The sequence below is a fragment of the Xiphophorus couchianus genome, chromosome 10, assembly GCF_001444195.1.
Source record: "Xiphophorus couchianus chromosome 10, X_couchianus-1.0, whole genome shotgun sequence".
Classification (NCBI taxonomy): Eukaryota; Metazoa; Chordata; class Actinopteri; order Cyprinodontiformes; family Poeciliidae; genus Xiphophorus; species Xiphophorus couchianus.
Window position 1 is genome coordinate 10,731,519 of NC_040237.1, and position 17,356 is coordinate 10,748,874.

General features: G+C 37.8%; 1 protein-coding gene across 1 annotated transcript in view; it reads right to left on the minus strand.

Moving 5' to 3' along the window:
- The window catches only part of myo1d (myosin 1D), a 90,500-nt gene that overhangs the window by 22,787 nt on the left and 50,357 nt on the right, over positions 1–17,356 (minus strand). The window contains exons 17-21 of the mRNA XM_028029864.1: positions 11,159–11,382; positions 9,711–9,849; positions 8,984–9,088; positions 8,694–8,807; positions 2,207–2,361 (exon numbers count right to left, since the gene is read on the minus strand). Coding sequence (XP_027885665.1) covers positions 2,207–2,361; positions 8,694–8,807; positions 8,984–9,088; positions 9,711–9,849; positions 11,159–11,382 — 737 coding nt within the window. The remainder of the gene's footprint in view (positions 1–2,206; positions 2,362–8,693; positions 8,808–8,983; positions 9,089–9,710; positions 9,850–11,158; positions 11,383–17,356) is intronic.

A 17,356-nucleotide genomic window follows, 5' to 3' on the forward strand; every position in this document is an offset into this window, starting at 1 on the left:
AATAGGCATGCGGAATAAAAGCATGGAATGGGGATGAAGAGGGGAGGAGGGAAGGTGAAGGAATGGGAATCTTATTCCAATCCTTTTTTATGCAAAATAAAAATGAACTATTTCTGAATTTCTGCAGACAAAGTCGTGGCTGATAATAGGGTTATCCTCTTACAAAATGCTGCAGAAATCTCTGAGTCACTTCAGTTAGAGGCAACCACAGGATGTAATATTTGATGCTATTGCTAAATCAAAACCACACATAAAGTTAAAATTTATGACGAAACAAAATACATATCAAATTAATTTGGAAACTACCGAAAAAATAAAAAATAAATAAAACTGGAACCATAGTGGAAATTAAGTATCTAGAGGACAGTCTATATCCAGTGGCAGTGTTGGCCTTGCTGTCACTATCAGCTGAATAAAGTGCTGCTTTGTTGCTGCGGTAAGCTGCCCTTCCATCTGCCTGCTTGCTGTTGTGCATCTTGCTTTCTGTGAAGCGTGTTGTAAGAGAGACAAAGGTTAACGCTACATATATGAGGAGCTGCAAAGGCAGAACAGCACAAAAAACAACCTATGGCATCAGATATACAAGTAATCAGATGCAGACTGACCTACAGGAATCCCTCCACAGGCAGAAAAACACAGAAAAACAAGACACATATACGTATATCCACACCACTTTCCACATGCTGGTGTTGCCTTTGTTCTGTCAGGGCTTCTCAGTGATGGATGAGTCTGAATGTGAAACACATGGAGGGTCATTACACAAGGCTCATTGGAGGCCTCCCTCATTCCTGGTGCCGACAGAGAAATGAGCTCCATAATAGCATGAGATACCATCACAAAATGGCAGTGACGGAGCATGCTAACACCTTCCTCACACACAGCTACAGGAAACAAACAGATGTGGCAACATCCTGCAACACACGATTATGTTTCAGACAAACTGCTGTGAAAACAGATCACAATAAGGCGTGTAAATGAAAGTGGGGACTTGTCAATTACACGTACCCTGATTCAGTCACTGGAGCATCCAGGAACGATCAGAGAGAGATTTTACAATAAAACACTTACACACATGTTTGAGAATTTGGGGATTGCAGGTAACTTACCCCCAATCCAATTACCTTTCCTTTCTATTAGTACTAATGTCTAAATAAAATCATGCTAGGACAACAGGACAATACACAAAACGAAGCAGACAAGCCAGCTATGGGTACTTCAAATTACTTTAAATCTGCTTTTTGATCAAATTCAGTCTGATGAATCAAATAAAGCTCTGAGTTTAAGTAGGGATAAAGGTCCAAACGCATCAGAGAGCCTCTGTTCAGTAAATAAACGACTGATTGCCTAATAATTTCTGACTTCAAAAAAGCTTTTCTTGATGTAAACTAGACAGACATGGCCTTAAGCAAAAACACATGGGGGTACGGATGAAGTGTAGCACCAAGTGAGATCAAATTGGCATTGGCTGCGACACCAGACAAAAATTAAAAACTGAGAATCATACCTTCACAAAAGAGGCCAGATTGTTAAATTGCTGAAAGAAAACTTTAAGAAGCATTGTTTTCATTTTGCCACAGGCAATGGAGGAAAATAAATGCATTGCACTGCACATCATGCTGACCACATCACCTCCACAATGGTAGTGGCAACATCCTGCCACAGGGATGGTTTAAATCAAAGCCTGTTTACTGTATCTGGCCCTTCTCTCACCATTACTATGACATGTCAATTAAACCTCTCTCATTTACTGACAAAGTATGACTATTTAACAAGCTGGACAGACATGTTTCCCCTTCAGCAACAGACAAAATCCATCTTGTGATGTTAGTGTCCTGAACACAACAGAGCTCACATTAAGGGAACGCTACAGTCCAACTGAGGACAGGAGTGACTGTGTCCTCTTCCTGCCCCATAATCCTGCCGCCTGAGGTCACCTCAGTCAACATCACACACGAGCTCCTCATTTTCATTTAGGGAATAAACAAAGAATGTTTTCAGCTTGTGAAAACTGTAGACTCCTGCTACAGTGATGCTGCAAATAAAATAAAATGGTAAATGTTTAAGTGGGGACAATGAGCTAAGTGTTGTGGAGCATTTTTTTTTTTTTTAAAGTTTTATATTTTTAGACAGCAAATACAATATAAATCCTGCTTCTTGACAGTATGTGTTGTCCACTACTTGTTATCACAGCCCCCTGATTGCTAACCTCTTGAAATGACTGAGCAGGGTGCCAACCAGCTCCCCGATGCGGCTCTCATTGGCAGGCACCATGCGCTGCAGGCACACCACGAGATCCCGACTGTCCTTGGTGTGAAAAACAACCAGCTGATCCTTCCCAGGGGACACGCTCAGTCCTGTCACCTGCAACATATAAACACAGAGCGAACAGAGAGAAAATCATATAAAAAATCATAAAACACAAACATCTAGACCACAGTCATCAACAAGAGGCACACAAGTAACAGGAAATAAACGAGTTGATACAAACAGGTTAAAAGAGTTGCACAACAGATGCTACATCTATGCCCACATGACTAGGTTCAGTAAAAAACAAAAACTGCTGAAGTGAAAAACTGCTTTTCCCCACATAAAATCAAACGACTACTGAGTCAGTAAGGTTGGAACAAACTAAAGGACTGCACAACTGAGCAGGTGTTGAATCTGTTGTCTTGTAGGCATTTGGTGGGAAGTAAAAATCTTGGCTGGATTTTCTTTGTGCGGAGTAAGTCCCTGTGAACTTCAGTTTCTTTCAATCAGCAAAAAAACATCTTAGCTTACCTTGTTGTTCTAAATTGCTCTTAGGCGTTAGTATTTGTATTATTGGTTGTCTTTCCTGTGGGTCTCCATGTTACCCTGTTGTTGATATAAACTACCAAATAATTGTAAAGTGGAATGAAAGTCATCATTTGTTTTAATTTTATATAAATGTGTGCTGTATATTTTTATTCACCTCCTTTACTCCAGCACTTCTAAATACGATCCAGTGCAACCAACTGATCTCAGATAAAATCAGATAAGACCAAAGAGCACAGCAGATAGGTCAGGGGAAAAGTTGGAGAAGTTTACTTAAGTTTGATTACTTTGGAGGAGTTGTGGAGATCTAAAGCTCAGGAAGAGTATCTGAAATATATTGTGTTAAAATTAAAATTTATTTACAGGATTTTCAGTAACTAAAGCCACTAAAACATTAGCACACTTAGCAGGTCGAACATACTTTTTTTTCTTTTTTTTTTTTCCAAAAAGTGCTTTGTTTTTCCAAACAAGAAACAATTTTAAATAACTGTGATTTATACATTGAGTAATATAATAAAACATTTTGTCCATTTGAGAAACTACACACTGTATGTTTTATTCATCATATTTAAATTGTTCAAGAAAAACCTGACCAAGAGAGTGACAAATATAATTTATAAAAATATACTAGCATGAAACAAATATGCATAGAACACAAACAGTAAGTTGTGATACACTAATCAATCTGCCATTCCCTTGATCAGCCCTGACTGATCTATAAGTCAAATAGTGGAGAAAAAAACTCCAAAAAAACAACTAAAATTTAAATGTCTCACTTTTCTTGGAATATGATGCCACCAAGCATAATATATACATATAAAAAAAACTCCCATCACATTTTCTTTCACTGTCACTGTTTTTACATTTAATCAGTGAATTAAAACAAGAGTTTGTTAGAAATCATTTCTCTCTTTAAAATTAGATTTTCATCCTTCTGTCAGACAGTGCAACCGAATACCATGTATTGTTCTTCTATCGGTACTACCAGACCACCTTATCAACGAGTTACTCATACTGAACTGAAAACAATTTACATTAAATCCTATTTCTGCACCACCATGAGTCTGAAATAATGCCAGGAATGCATTATTGTATTATTATCACTTAAAAAAGAGGCACTCTGTGGTGCCTGATAATGAATGGAAAACATTTCCCTCAAAAACAGAGTCAGCATGAGGAGTTATAGAATTATTGATCAGAATCCCAGGGGACCCATCTTATTTCACTAATTAGAAACCTCAAACCATGTGGAGAGAAGCCAAGTTAAAGGAGGAATTCCTGCTTTGTTGTACAAACTACAGGAAGAAGCCAATATCTTCACAGGAAAACACTTCTCAGAGGAAAAAGAAGCTTGGCTTTACATCTCATTAACTTCCTTTCTTCTGCTCTGGGTGCTTTTATCTATTTTTTTTTTGTTCAGCTCATCTCCTCTACCTGCTTTGTCTTATGTCCTCATGAATTTTTCCTCACTTCATCTGTCTTTGTAAGATGATTTACAGGTGATGAGTGTTGAGGAAATAGCCACAGGGTAGCAAGTAAGGTACATTACCACCCATCAACAGAGTTCGGTCCCGCAGAAAATGTTCTCCATCGGAGGAAGGAAGACAGGCAGAGGCAGGTTCATATCACCAGCATAACAAGAATCAAAATGATGCATGTGGCTTTAAGAACCAAGGCTCTCTGTCTAACAGCCAACAATCAGGTAGGTACAAAAAGGTTGTCACATCTACATTTATAGTAAAAATCCAATTGCAAGGAACAACAATTTATGCTCCAATGAGTTGAATGATGAACTTTCAGTATTCATTTCCATCTCATATTTTATATAAATACACAGAAGCCCAATTATTTAATCTGTAGGAAATTTTCCTCTGCTCAGCTGTTGGTCATAAATCTTACCTAGCAATGTTTCAAACTGCTGTCAGACTCAATCAAGTGAGTGAAAAATCTTCTCTGTGCTGGATATTTGTTCTGCTTAGTTTTTCCTGATGACTGTAAACCCTTGACACACTTTTAAAGGTCTTGCATATGTCAGACTGATCAATATGACTGCAACAAATCTGCTTTACTCTGCTGCTTCTGTCTCACAACACCTATAAAAACTGTTTTTTTTTTTATTCTCTCAACAAGCTGAAGGGAATTTCTGCTCATTTTTACAAAACAGAAACACACATTACATTTGATCCGTCAAAGCTGTTATCTGTTTACACAGATTTTGTTTGATTCTTGATATTTCTCCTACATCTATCATTATTGATGCTTTAAAGAGGCTTACAGGGAAGCTGGGAGCGAAAAGGGCCCACAGCATGACAGATATTCCACACTACTCAGTCCAGATAAAGGTACTTTATCCTTTGTTTCGAAAGAAACCCATCCAGAGTGTTTGAGGAAAGCTCAGCTTTAGTTTCATCTAAAGCTGAAACTTAAGACGTTCTGTGTCTTCTGAGTTAAAGACACAGAACGGTTTGTTGCAAACTCCACGTTTTCGTTTGTGATGGTGGGACAGAAAAACTAGCAAACAACCAGTTGGCACGTAGGTGATGTCCTATGTTCATGGAGACTTAGGGATCCTAATCAGAAACTGCTGCTGTTCTCCAAAAGTAAGCTTTAATAATTTGATTTAAACTCTGAGTCTGAACATAAATGTGACTTTTTTTTTTTACCTCCCCACAAAATAAACTAAAATTAGAGGTTGGATTTTCATTCTTGGCTTGATATGCATTATGGCAATAATGTATGAATTTATTTGATTGTTTTTTATAGATTTTTCAATAGATGCCTGTATGAATCTGGCAAAAAAAGCTATTTAAGAACACCCACTTATTTTCAAGCAAAAAAAAATAAATAAATAAATAAAATAAAAAATCCACCACCAGGTAGAACCTCTCTTTAAAAGCGCTCTCTGGTCTGAAGTGCTCTGCTTCATGGATGTCACAAGAACATAATTTGAATAGCAGGTTCTCCCAGATTAACCTTTTTGGTTATGCAACCAAAACAGAAGCCAGCAGCCCAAAACAGAAAGATCAGTGATTAAATTATTTTTAATATAATGAGGGAGGCTTAGCAGCCATTCTTGCTGCAGAACTGACAGGACCAGAGACTAGCATGGTTGTGGAGAACATAAAGTTCTGCAAACGACCTCTGCAGTGGATGGATTATAATGTAAGCCCTGCTGCATCCAGCAACATCTTTTAGTAACTTATTTTTAAAATACCAGATTTTCTTAAGTGTATAAAAATAGATTTCAACATGATTATGTTGCATATTTGTCCTATTTTTAGCTAAATAAAAAAATTAAAAAAAACAGAAAATGAAGAAAAGGGCAAACACTGGCATACGGGAGTCCGATTAGTATACATACATGAGCAACATCAGCTGATCCTTTCTGTGCTCAGTAACCATGACAACACTATCTCCCGGGAAGTTGGCATAACAACGGGAGAACAGCAGGGAGATGGGGGGGTAGTTGGGATTAGATGGGGAGTTTGGAGGGGTGACGGGGAGGGGGGAGATATGAAACAGAAAAAAAAAAAAACAAGGAAACCAATAATTTGTCAAAAAGCAGCAACAAAAACTGTTGATTAAAAGGGGATATTTCTCTAAACTAATAGTTTAATCTCAACCCACAGGTATTTACTGCTGCATAAATCATAAGCTGGACAGTTGTCGGTTCCTCACAAGCTTATTACCCATCTATAAGGCCAGCCGGTGTCTTTACTTTGCAGTAAATAGTCGCTGTAGGGCAGCCAAGGGGATGCTGTGCTGTTGGCCTATCAGTGCTAATCAACAACCAGCTAACTGCTTTCCCCTTTATTTGACCTTTTCTAATCAATAGTTCCATGTCAAGCTGCACCGCCTCCCAGACTACATCTCTATATATTCTGACTCGCACACATACACACCTTTCCACTCACTCCTACATCAGCACTTTTTCACCTTGACCAATTCCCTTCCCCTCACAGCTTGACTTTTATTGTGTGGAAAGGTTTGGGCGTTTTGTTTACACAAAGGCAGTGATGTCACAATGCAATTCAGTTAAATTCAAGAGACTTTTTATATTGTCACTTTACAATAAATGGCATCCCAAGGCAATTTAGACGATCTGGTTCATAATCAGGAACATAGAAATAAATAATAAATCAAATTCTGTGTAATAAAAAAATTCTAATTCAATTACTGTTATAATAAGTAACAGGTCTTTCATGTCAGGTGGCAAAAAGTGATCTATATGTTATCAATTTCTTAGACTGCTGAGAAAGACCTTTCAAAAAGTATTTAAAAGGAGTTTTAAATTCCTCTGTCTTATAACGGAGTATTTTTAGTTTATTTGCAGATTTTCAGTGATACAACTCAATCCACTCAAAGTGACTCATTTTGTTTTTAATGAATTTGACTGATGAAGCACCATGGCACAAAAAAGGATATTTTAGTCTTGGTTATACAAATGAATTGTTTGTTAATTTGATCTGTCAGTTGGTGGTTTGGGTTTTGGTCCAGACTTTGCTAACAAAACTACAGACGATAGTGGAAAACAATATTTAAATGTTTTGAGCTTTGTGCATATTGTCATTCTCTTCTGTCACTGAGAGTTATTTTGATGGCTGCCTCTGTGTCTTCTGCATGTAGACTGAGTTCACAGTTTGTGTTTGTGACAATTTGTCCCTGAATGAACAATAACCAAAAACCCTCTTAACTCCTGCTACGTGTCTTTTCTCACACCATCTGTCTCTACTCAATCCCCATATCTTTCCTCCAGATGCTCTGATAAAGGATTCGGGTTTCCACTTTCCAGCTCTGTAATTCCTTCTTGTCATTTCGTTAGACTGAACACTGCAGTGTCTCGTCACAGCTGTCAGTGCCCACCGGCCTCATATCTCACTTATTCCTGCTTCTGCCTCGCAGATTACTGTCTTGCACATTTATTCTCTACAAATGACCTCCAGCTCAGTTTCGCAGGAAAAAAAAAGTGCAAGAAACATGTATGTCATTGCAGCAACAAACCCCCCCCAAAAAATCTCTCCTTTCCACCATCATACCAATTGAAAAAGTAAGCTGGAGTTTGCTCTTCTTGACCGAATTTTTAGTCCATCAGGCTAAGTACACATAGATGGGTAATTTCTCAAACTGCCTTTTTTAAATCAATGTCTTACAGAAAACTTGTCAATTTCTTTCAAATTTAAAAAGGTAACATTAAGTATGCCATTCATAGTAGAACTGTGCAATTAGTCATAAGTATTTGCTCAACTCTTGTTATCACCCCAAAGAGAAAGAAAAACAAAATAACCATAAGAAAAAAAATTAAGCTACTTTGTTTGCAGATTTTGCTTTGGATTATGTTCTTATTTAATAATGTTACCTGACTGATGTGAATGTCTACCTCCTCTGAAGGGTGAACCTGTTTGTTCTGTGGTTTTGTTTTTTCCTCTGGTGAATACCTGCTACAAAATGTCTTATAGCAAACGCCACCAACATGCAGGAGACATTTGTAAGTGAAATTACTAAAACTGCAGAGGTATAAAAGGCTAAAGGGCATAGTGACCAGTACCCATGGCAAGAAAAATAGATTTAAAAAAAATAGAAGTTACTAATAAATTTAGGCATAAAGAGCCACTAAGTTGTCAACAAATTCAATAAAAGGAAACTGCTCATCACTGATTGTTCCAGGCAACAACTCTAAACTTGCAGCCAGAAATACAATTTTGATTTAGATCAAAGCATATTTATGTGTTACAATGGCCTAGTCAGAGTTTGGATCTAAAGTTAATCATCTATGGCTACTTGAGTTTCTAAAAGACATTCACAGACACTCCGTATTCATTGTGACTGAGTTTCTGATGAGCTCTTTGTTTACTACCCCTTGTGTGCTTAAAAATAGGATGTAGAAATGGGGGGTGTCATACATTGTAGAGGGGGATGCTCTTCATGGGTTTGTACTGCTTCAGGGGGTCCATTTTATACAGGTGTCGGTCAGAGATGAGCAGAGCCCGGTCCTCCGCCTTGTGAAAACGGTTGATCTGGGAAACACAAAGCTCCTCGTTAGTCATCCCCCAGAGATGCATCATGAGCTGGCAAACAGGCTAACCTCCACACCCTGGAGGGAGGTGAGGCTCTCCAGTAGAAGGTTTTATAGCTGTGCACACATGCGGATAAATGTGGTGAGCTGAGGACTGATGATTTTATAGCCTTCTACCTTTCTCACGTTGCAGGAGAACAAAACTCTCATGAACTTGTCTTTCCGCTGCAGCTCGCTGGAAACAAGAGTGAATGACGAAGCGGTGTCAGGGTTGTCACGTTTCTGTCCCACACAAAGCAAGAGAAAAGAAAACGGTTTGAAGGAAATCACAGTGAGATCAGACCTAAATTACAATCGTTCTTACACATTTGTATTGTTTCAGACTTTTCCCACCTCAAATTTCCATATTTCTCCATCAATTAATTTATATTTGAGGCAAAGCAATTAACAGTAACAAAAAATATTCAAGTGTATTAAAAAAAAATTAAGTAAAGATTATGTGCTCTGCTATTAAATTGTTTTGCAGCTTCTGCAGCAAGAAGCCATCCTACATGTTACTTTTAGTAGAAACTTGCAAACTAGACTTATAAAAAGCTGATTAAGACAAACTAGATTTTACATGTAGTAGTATATTTAGCTGCATAGCCACTGCCATGTATGGTGAAAATCAACATTAATGCCATTGTAATATGCAGAACAAAATGTAATTGTCTTTGATTCAGTACATTAAAAAGGCAAAAAGATAAAAAGGATAAAAACATAATAACACACAAACACTAGCATAACTAAGAGCATTTTTGCATCGATTTAAAATGTTGCATACTGGCAACGTTAAATATTATTCGTCTGTTTTTTTTATCTTTATAACTAATTTAATCCAATTGGTTCTCCTTCACCTACTCACCACATAGTTTCCCTCCCAAGGTCGTTGCAAACCCAAGTCAGCCCTCTGGCCCTTCAGAGCCTCCAGGCTGGCTACCTTGGCCCTGACCTGCAGAGTCTCCTCTGGAGAAAGGCCTTTGATCAGTGTCCATGCCCACCACCTGAAGGAAATATCCAAGGGCATTCATAAAGACCAAAAGCCATCACAGAAATGAAAAGTTTCTCCATCAATGTCCCTGCTCAAAGCTTTCATTCTGTCGATGGGTTAGCAGACACCAGCTGCACTGTGCTATTTTTCGATGCCTTTTCACTCATAAATCCCGACAGCCAACATGATTCTGAAAGAAGGCTGCCTTAAGGGTGAAAAAAAAAACTGACAAAAAGATGAAAGACAGAGATGAGTCCCTGAAGGAGGAGAAATAAAATCGATACCCAGCGTGAGCCTGAAGCCACGGGAAACAGATGTAAACAGCTCGAAAAGCGACACATCTGGTTCTTCGTAACCCTCTGGACCATGTGTTGTTTACAATGAAATTTCCTCTAAGCAAATTAAGCGTCATGTCTAAAATATTCATGACCTCTCGTTATTCTATGAGTAATTGGAGATTTATTTTTGAGTTTCACTTTAAAGCGACAGTTGCTTCAAGTAGATATAAACTACACCCAATATGAACCTTATAAATGTCTCAGACTGGAATTTCATCATGAACTCTGCTGCAGAATCACACTGATCAAGTCCAGAAGTGAATTGTGAGTCTGAGTGATACACAGAGAAATCAGTAAGTTACCCGAAAAGTAATTTTCAGCTTAAAAACAACATTTGAACTTTTTATTTTATCCTGGCTGTTAACATTCCAAAACTAGGATCCAAGACTAGGCCTAAATTACATCCACTAATGCTAAGCGACTCACTTAACTATAGGAGTGTTGTTGCTTTCAGCATCTGTGACTCTTGAGACACAGATCAACACCTGCCGTTCCAAAATGAGTCCAGGATGTGAGTAAGACAGATAAACCAGATCAATGTAGCTTTTATCTGGGATCATTTAATAATAGCTATGCAAAACCAAGTGTCTCTCCAAACTTTGTAGAAATGTGCAACTAGAATAAATGGAATAAATATATTTATTTAGTTCATGGCTATCCAATGTTTTTAGGTAAGAAATTAAGCCGTTTGCCACATGACATCAATTCATAACTGTCTCGTCAGTGTTGCCAAATTGATAAATAATTACCAACTTATAAGCTAATTGACCCAGACCCGACCTTAACAGGTAAAAAAAAGCTATGCAACATACTAACCTCACAGCAGGATTGGTAGTAAGAAAAATGTGCTGTACACTGAAAATGATAGTCTTTAACAACAAATCTTAATTGAATAAAACTAGCATTGGCAAATTAAGGTTTTACAGATTGGAAATCGGCCTCTGACCTCCAACTGGCGCATCCTTAGCTGCCCAGGTTGAATACCTGTTATAGATGCTCTTCATTGCCTCTTCAAACTTGCGAAGGACTTTAGGAGGTGTCGGCCACTTCACGTGTCTGCCGTGGTCTTTCATGGAGCGAACATTTTTGAAGCGACGGTTGACCTCGCGGATGTAGGACTTGACCTTGTAGCGTCGGTAGGCCCGCAGGATTATGAGGGCAGCGCGCATCCGCCGGTATCGCATTCTGGCGAGAGTGCCCCGCCAAACCTGGAAGACATGGGAATGGTATAGATTAAAAAATAAAAAAAGTAAGTATTCACAAAATATAATTAATCTTTTGAAGTCAATTACATTTCTTTTGGTTTAGGAGATACCTGCAAAATAAATAAACAAATAAATAAAAGAAAAAAATGGTAAAGATGGACAGGCAAAAATGTTAGCAAATATAAGGTAATTCTAGAATTTCTTATAATCAAAGAGACATCTTGCTGAAACTGCTGCCATAAAGACTGAAACAGCAAAAACAAAGATCAGTGTAAGTGAAAGCTATAACCCACCAACAAAACTAATACAACAAAGAAGATTTCAATAGAAATATCATCCTCAACATGTTAAAGACGAACATACAAATATAAAACAACATACCAGGAAACAAGACACGAAATTGAGATGAGAGAGAGAGAAAAAGAAAGAGTACACCGAATATAGAAGAAAATGATAATCTTACAAATATTAAAAGAAAAAAGAGAGAAGCAGAACTGCCTATAAACAAATATAAACTGAGTGGCTATCAGATCCTTTATAACATCAATAATAGATTCAAGGGGGGACCCAAGAGAGCTGTAACTCCTAATCCAGCCTCTCTAAAACCAGCACCATATGCTCCACTTTAACAGCATTCCCTCATTCTGACACAAGCACCAAATCTGGTGTTAATGTGTCCCCTAAATAATCCCTGGAAGCCACTAATCCACTGACAGGGCCCTAAACATCAACAGTTCAAAGCACTATGGAGGGTGTGCATTGAAGGCACGCTTCTGAATACCATTTCAGTATAATGCACTGTAATCATGGAGATCATGAATATTTAATCCTTTACACTGAGGGGGAGGCGGGTGGCAAAGAAAAAGCTTTCTTCTATTTGCATATTGAAACTGTGGAGGAGGCAGTTTTCACCTGATGAGACCAGCAGTGTAACAGCATGCAGAGAACAAGCTGGATCACTGAAGACACAAACAAATCGATCAGAGGCTGCAAATAAAAGTGTTAAATTTCTGTTCATCAGTGGAAAATGTCATGTTGGAACCAAAGAAAAAAGGTAAAAAGCAGCTGCACACACAGCACAGCCAAAAAAGTATTCATGATCTACAGTAACCTGAGCCACATGAGAAAAAAATAATCACAAAGCCAAACTGCTTTCTGAAATTTTGGCTTTTCAGAGCTTTAAGTTATTTATTTTAAGTTACATTACATCAATCATGTAATGTGAATTAAGCTGTGGTCAGCCTTGTCTGTGCAGATAAAATCCACAAAAAACAGGCCAGTGTGGTTTATATTAAAAAGGCTGACCATTGAGGAAAATGATTTCAAAGAGTCCTCAAATATTTTGTGATTCTAATCAGAACAGAAATTTGTATCACGTCCAGAATTAAATTACTCTTTTATTTTTAGTAAGGCTTGTAAATTATTTTCTGTTCATGCAAATCATCCCACATTCACAAAAAATTGTCCCTCCATTGCTGTGTAGGCTGAATAATGAAGACCTTGTCCTTCATTTCTGCAATGCTGCAATGTCTCTAATGCATCATGAATAAAAGCGAGAGATAACTGAGATGACTCTCCCATGTGCTCACGGGTGATGGCAGTGGGAGGAACAAGGTGAACGTTTTTGATTGTTTTCTGGGAATAAGGTTAACATATTATTTCCATTTCAATTTTGCATGTAATCACTAAGCTGCTGTAAATCGGGCGCTCTAGCAAGGAGCTAGGTCAACCCTCACTATCAAAATATTGCTGAGAGAAATAAAGGACTCAGAAAGCATTGACATAAGGACCATATTGCTTATGTTAATGCATTAACATCCTGATGTTAAATATTGTTAGAAGTTTTATATTCTTTGTACTTTTATGAATAACATCCTTTTATTATTTAGACGAAAATACCAAGTGTCCAAGCACCAGCTCCACCAAGATAAATAACAAGAGTAAACCAAGGGTAGAAAGTAAGTAGATGGACTGGTGTTCACCTTAAACATGATCTATTAATTATCGATACTGGACAAGTATGAAAATGTAACTGTTGTAATGGTGAACACATTTGCACCAAATTCAGGCAGGCATCAAATTCTGTATGCAGATTTCATTTCAATTTCTTTATTTTTTTTGGAACCAAAAATAAATACATGACTAGACTAAACCAAAAGCAAATTAACTAAAAACTAAAGCAATCCACACTGAGTCAATTAAAAAATGAGGAGCTTTTCTTATTTGGCAGCAAATAAAGGCTTTTCAGTTACACAGCGGGGATAGATAACCCGGAGTCATATATTCAGACACTGTTGCATCCAATAGAATGCAATAAACTCCTTATATGCATGGACATGTAAGAATTTTATGAGAGGTTACTTGTAAATGTTTAACATATTTGTTTGACCTATAAAACTGGTTTATAATTTCTGCAATTTTTTTATATTAACCTAGACTAACCCACTGAATAACAATAACTAACAGAGTCAACATGAGTTTTCTCTCAGCTACAGTTTGAGTGCCTGTCTATGTGATGTCTGTAGAGAGGTGGCAAATGTGGCATTAGGCATCATCTCATTTTTAGCTGTTTCAAAGAACTATAATCCCCAAACTGCAGTGCTAATCTGGACTGGCTTGTAATAGTCAATAGAAAATCAAAAATAAAAAAGTTTATTCTGCACACAAATCCAAATATGCTAGATTTATGTTAAAACAACAGCTTGCATTGCCAAAAGCTGCTGCAGTAGCTTCTTTCTTTTGATAGCTACATTAGCACAGTTCCTGGTAAACTAATGCTAAAAAGAGAGAGCAAGAAGATGCAGAGCTTTTAAATAATAGATGGACTTTTAAGTAAGGGCTGCATATCAGTATCATTGTGCACATTAATAATATTGAAAGGACAATTTAGAATGTGATATTTCCATTGATATTTCCAGTTATATATAGATATTTTGCAAGTTGAAAAGATATTTAGACTCACTGCAGTGTATGCTGTTTTTAAATTCATCCATTTACTGTCTATACCCTCTTATCCTTCAATTCAGAAAATTCCTATTTTAAACCTATTCATTATAGTTACTTCAACAATATGAAGTATATTAAACGAGAATAGCTTACATTTAATGTAAACAAGAATTTCTTTTTTGTTTAAATGTCTTGTACTTTGTCTCAATTTGAAGGATGCTCTCCTGTCTAAATTTTCCAATACACAAATAGAAACAAAAGAACAAAACAAAAGTGCCCAATTGGGGAATCAATGAAAGCTCATGAAATATTTTGGCTGCCTAAAGCCCACATGGTGCACAGGTCTTTGCCAGATCAACAACTCTGCTTAGCGAAGCCACAAGTCACTAATTACAATGTGACTGATGTCAGTGGTAAGAGGTGATATAGGGGGATAAAAAGAGCATCACAAAACAGATAAATGACACGAGAGCAGACATAAACCCATTGCACTGTGTTTGGAGCTTTATTAGAGTGCGATAGGTACATGGATGGTGCAAAAATGGTGGGGGTATCTACAGAAGCCCCACAGTTAGACACATCAATGTTCTGCCACAGTGTAGCACTCTGGCTCCAACGATTGGCCCCGGCCGATGGAGAAGCCACCCAGGGGGGTTTGAGGATAAATCAGGCCTGTAACGAGGCCCCTGACGGTCTGCAGCCTCAATCTTTGGGCTAATAAAGCCATCTGATCATTATGGAGGCTGTCCTCACAAAGCTAAGGGGCTCTGGGTTTACGAGCCCATCAAACCCAGATGGGGGATCTTTTTCTGTTGTAACAAAGCTGGACAGACTGCTGCTGTTTAGGTTGAGAAATGAATATTAAATAAAAGCTAGGGCAACTCGGAAGGGCTGGAGGGTTTCTGTTGAGATACTGAGCTCCATAAAATACAGCACGAGTCTCACTGTGAGCTGCTATCTAGAAGCAAAATTCATCCATTTGCTGTCTATACCCTCTTATACTTGCAGGGATGCGGGGGAGCTGGTGGGCAAGAGGGAGGGCAAATCTTGGACGGTTGGCCAGTCCATCACAGAGCCCCTCCAATATAATCATTGTTAGTGTAACCACTGTCAGTCTATTTAAGTGCTCAAAGAACCTTTCTATACACGAAAGATTGTCAACAAACAGGACCAGAGCTGGCATTAGTTCCGGTACTTGAAAATCGGTACTATATCAGCACTATAATTAACTAGGCATCTTCTTTTTAAGAGGAATAAACAGCAGGGAATCTAAATAGCCCTATCAGAATGCACACACTGCAGATTACTCCAGGCTATAAATACAATGAGGTGATGTATTTGTGAAGGTAAACACTTGCCACTACTGTACACAGACCACTCTAAGATATGGAAAACAACTCCTTCATGGGATTAGTAAAAATAAAAAAAATTAAAAATTGCACTTTATTCTGAGAAGGACCAATAGGAGGGCTGGACCACTGTCAAGTGGGTGACTTTCCACGTCCTCAGGGGACATCAAACTGCTTTTTAAATGACAAACTCAATGAGCGGGGCGGACTGAGGGGGGCTAATATCAGGATTGTATGACAGAATCTGGTGAAGCTGCGAGGTTTGCTGACCTCTCGCTGTCAAAGGGAAACACTGGGAAGAAGCTGAGGGCAGCAATCATTATCATAAATCAATGAAGGTCTCCTTTGAGTGGCACACTCACCAGCAACCCACAGCAATGAGTTGCTGGTGGACACTGGTTCCTCATCCCCTTTACTCCCTGCATTGGGTTTAAACTTTTACCTCAGGGGTAATGTCCTCCAATGATGTGAAACAAATGTGTTCAAACTGATTTGAAACATTGTAATCTCATTAAGGAGGTGTTATTGAAAAGTCAAATGAATTGGCTCCATCGATCATTGAAATGGGACTGGACCAAATAGATTCTAGGTATATTGCCCATAGTCAGCAGAATAAGCTTTAAATAACAAACATTAGTCAAACTGATCTGAAGGACAATAAAATTAACTGGGTGATTCATCTAAAAATACCTTGGAAAGATGTTGTTATTCATTGCAGCATTAGCTGTACCTGTAATGTATATTTTTTACATTACAGGTACAGCAAAGCACACAAATCTTGGGTGATTTGAACTATGATTGAACAGAACAGTCTTTATGCAGGTGAACCCCACACAAGTGGCACCTTGGTGTCTCAAAAACCTTGAAATGATTTAATGCAAACTTGTAATTTGAAGACAGAGCATGTGAAAGTTTCTCTTGGATGAGAATTATTAAAGAGTTTTATTAAAGGTAATATTCTTGTGTTTTACAAATCCATCAAACGTTGAAATAATCCAGAATTAAATTTGAATGCTGGTGGTTGATTCATGATTTCTTGGAGTATAATGGGACAGCTCCAAGGAAAGAAAGTGTGAAAGTATTCACTATCCACAAAGATTGATAAGTTGTGAGACTGATTGTTTTATGACATTAATAGAGTCTGATGCATCTTCAACTTTAATGCACAGTGGGGTAACTGATATAGATTAGTTTTTGTAATACATTTACACCGATTGGGTTGCATGGAATTGATCTGAAAATCTATTACACGATTTATGTTTCCATACCGTCTCCTAGGGAAGTCTTGTGCAATTCACAGACACTAATTTGACTTTATATATCTGTGTGCTAAATTAATCAAAATAATTGGTTTTAATAATCTGAGGCTATGGTTATTAAAGAAAAAATTCTCCTTTTGCGATGGAGGTCAGTCCATCGTAGCTTGTTTATACATGATGGTAGGATGGAGCGGGAGATGACTAGGCAGACTGTGATGTTCTGAACATTTTAATATAGCATAAGCAGACTTTTTGGGCCAATCTCTGGAAATCTCTATATCAGAAAAGGGCATTTGGCGATACTTGTCACATTCTCAGTTATATGTCCCGAATCCGTGTGATTTGTGAAGAAAACAAAATTGAACATACAAAATGTATGAATTCCACACAGAATATGTGTGAAACCAAAATATTATTTTTTAC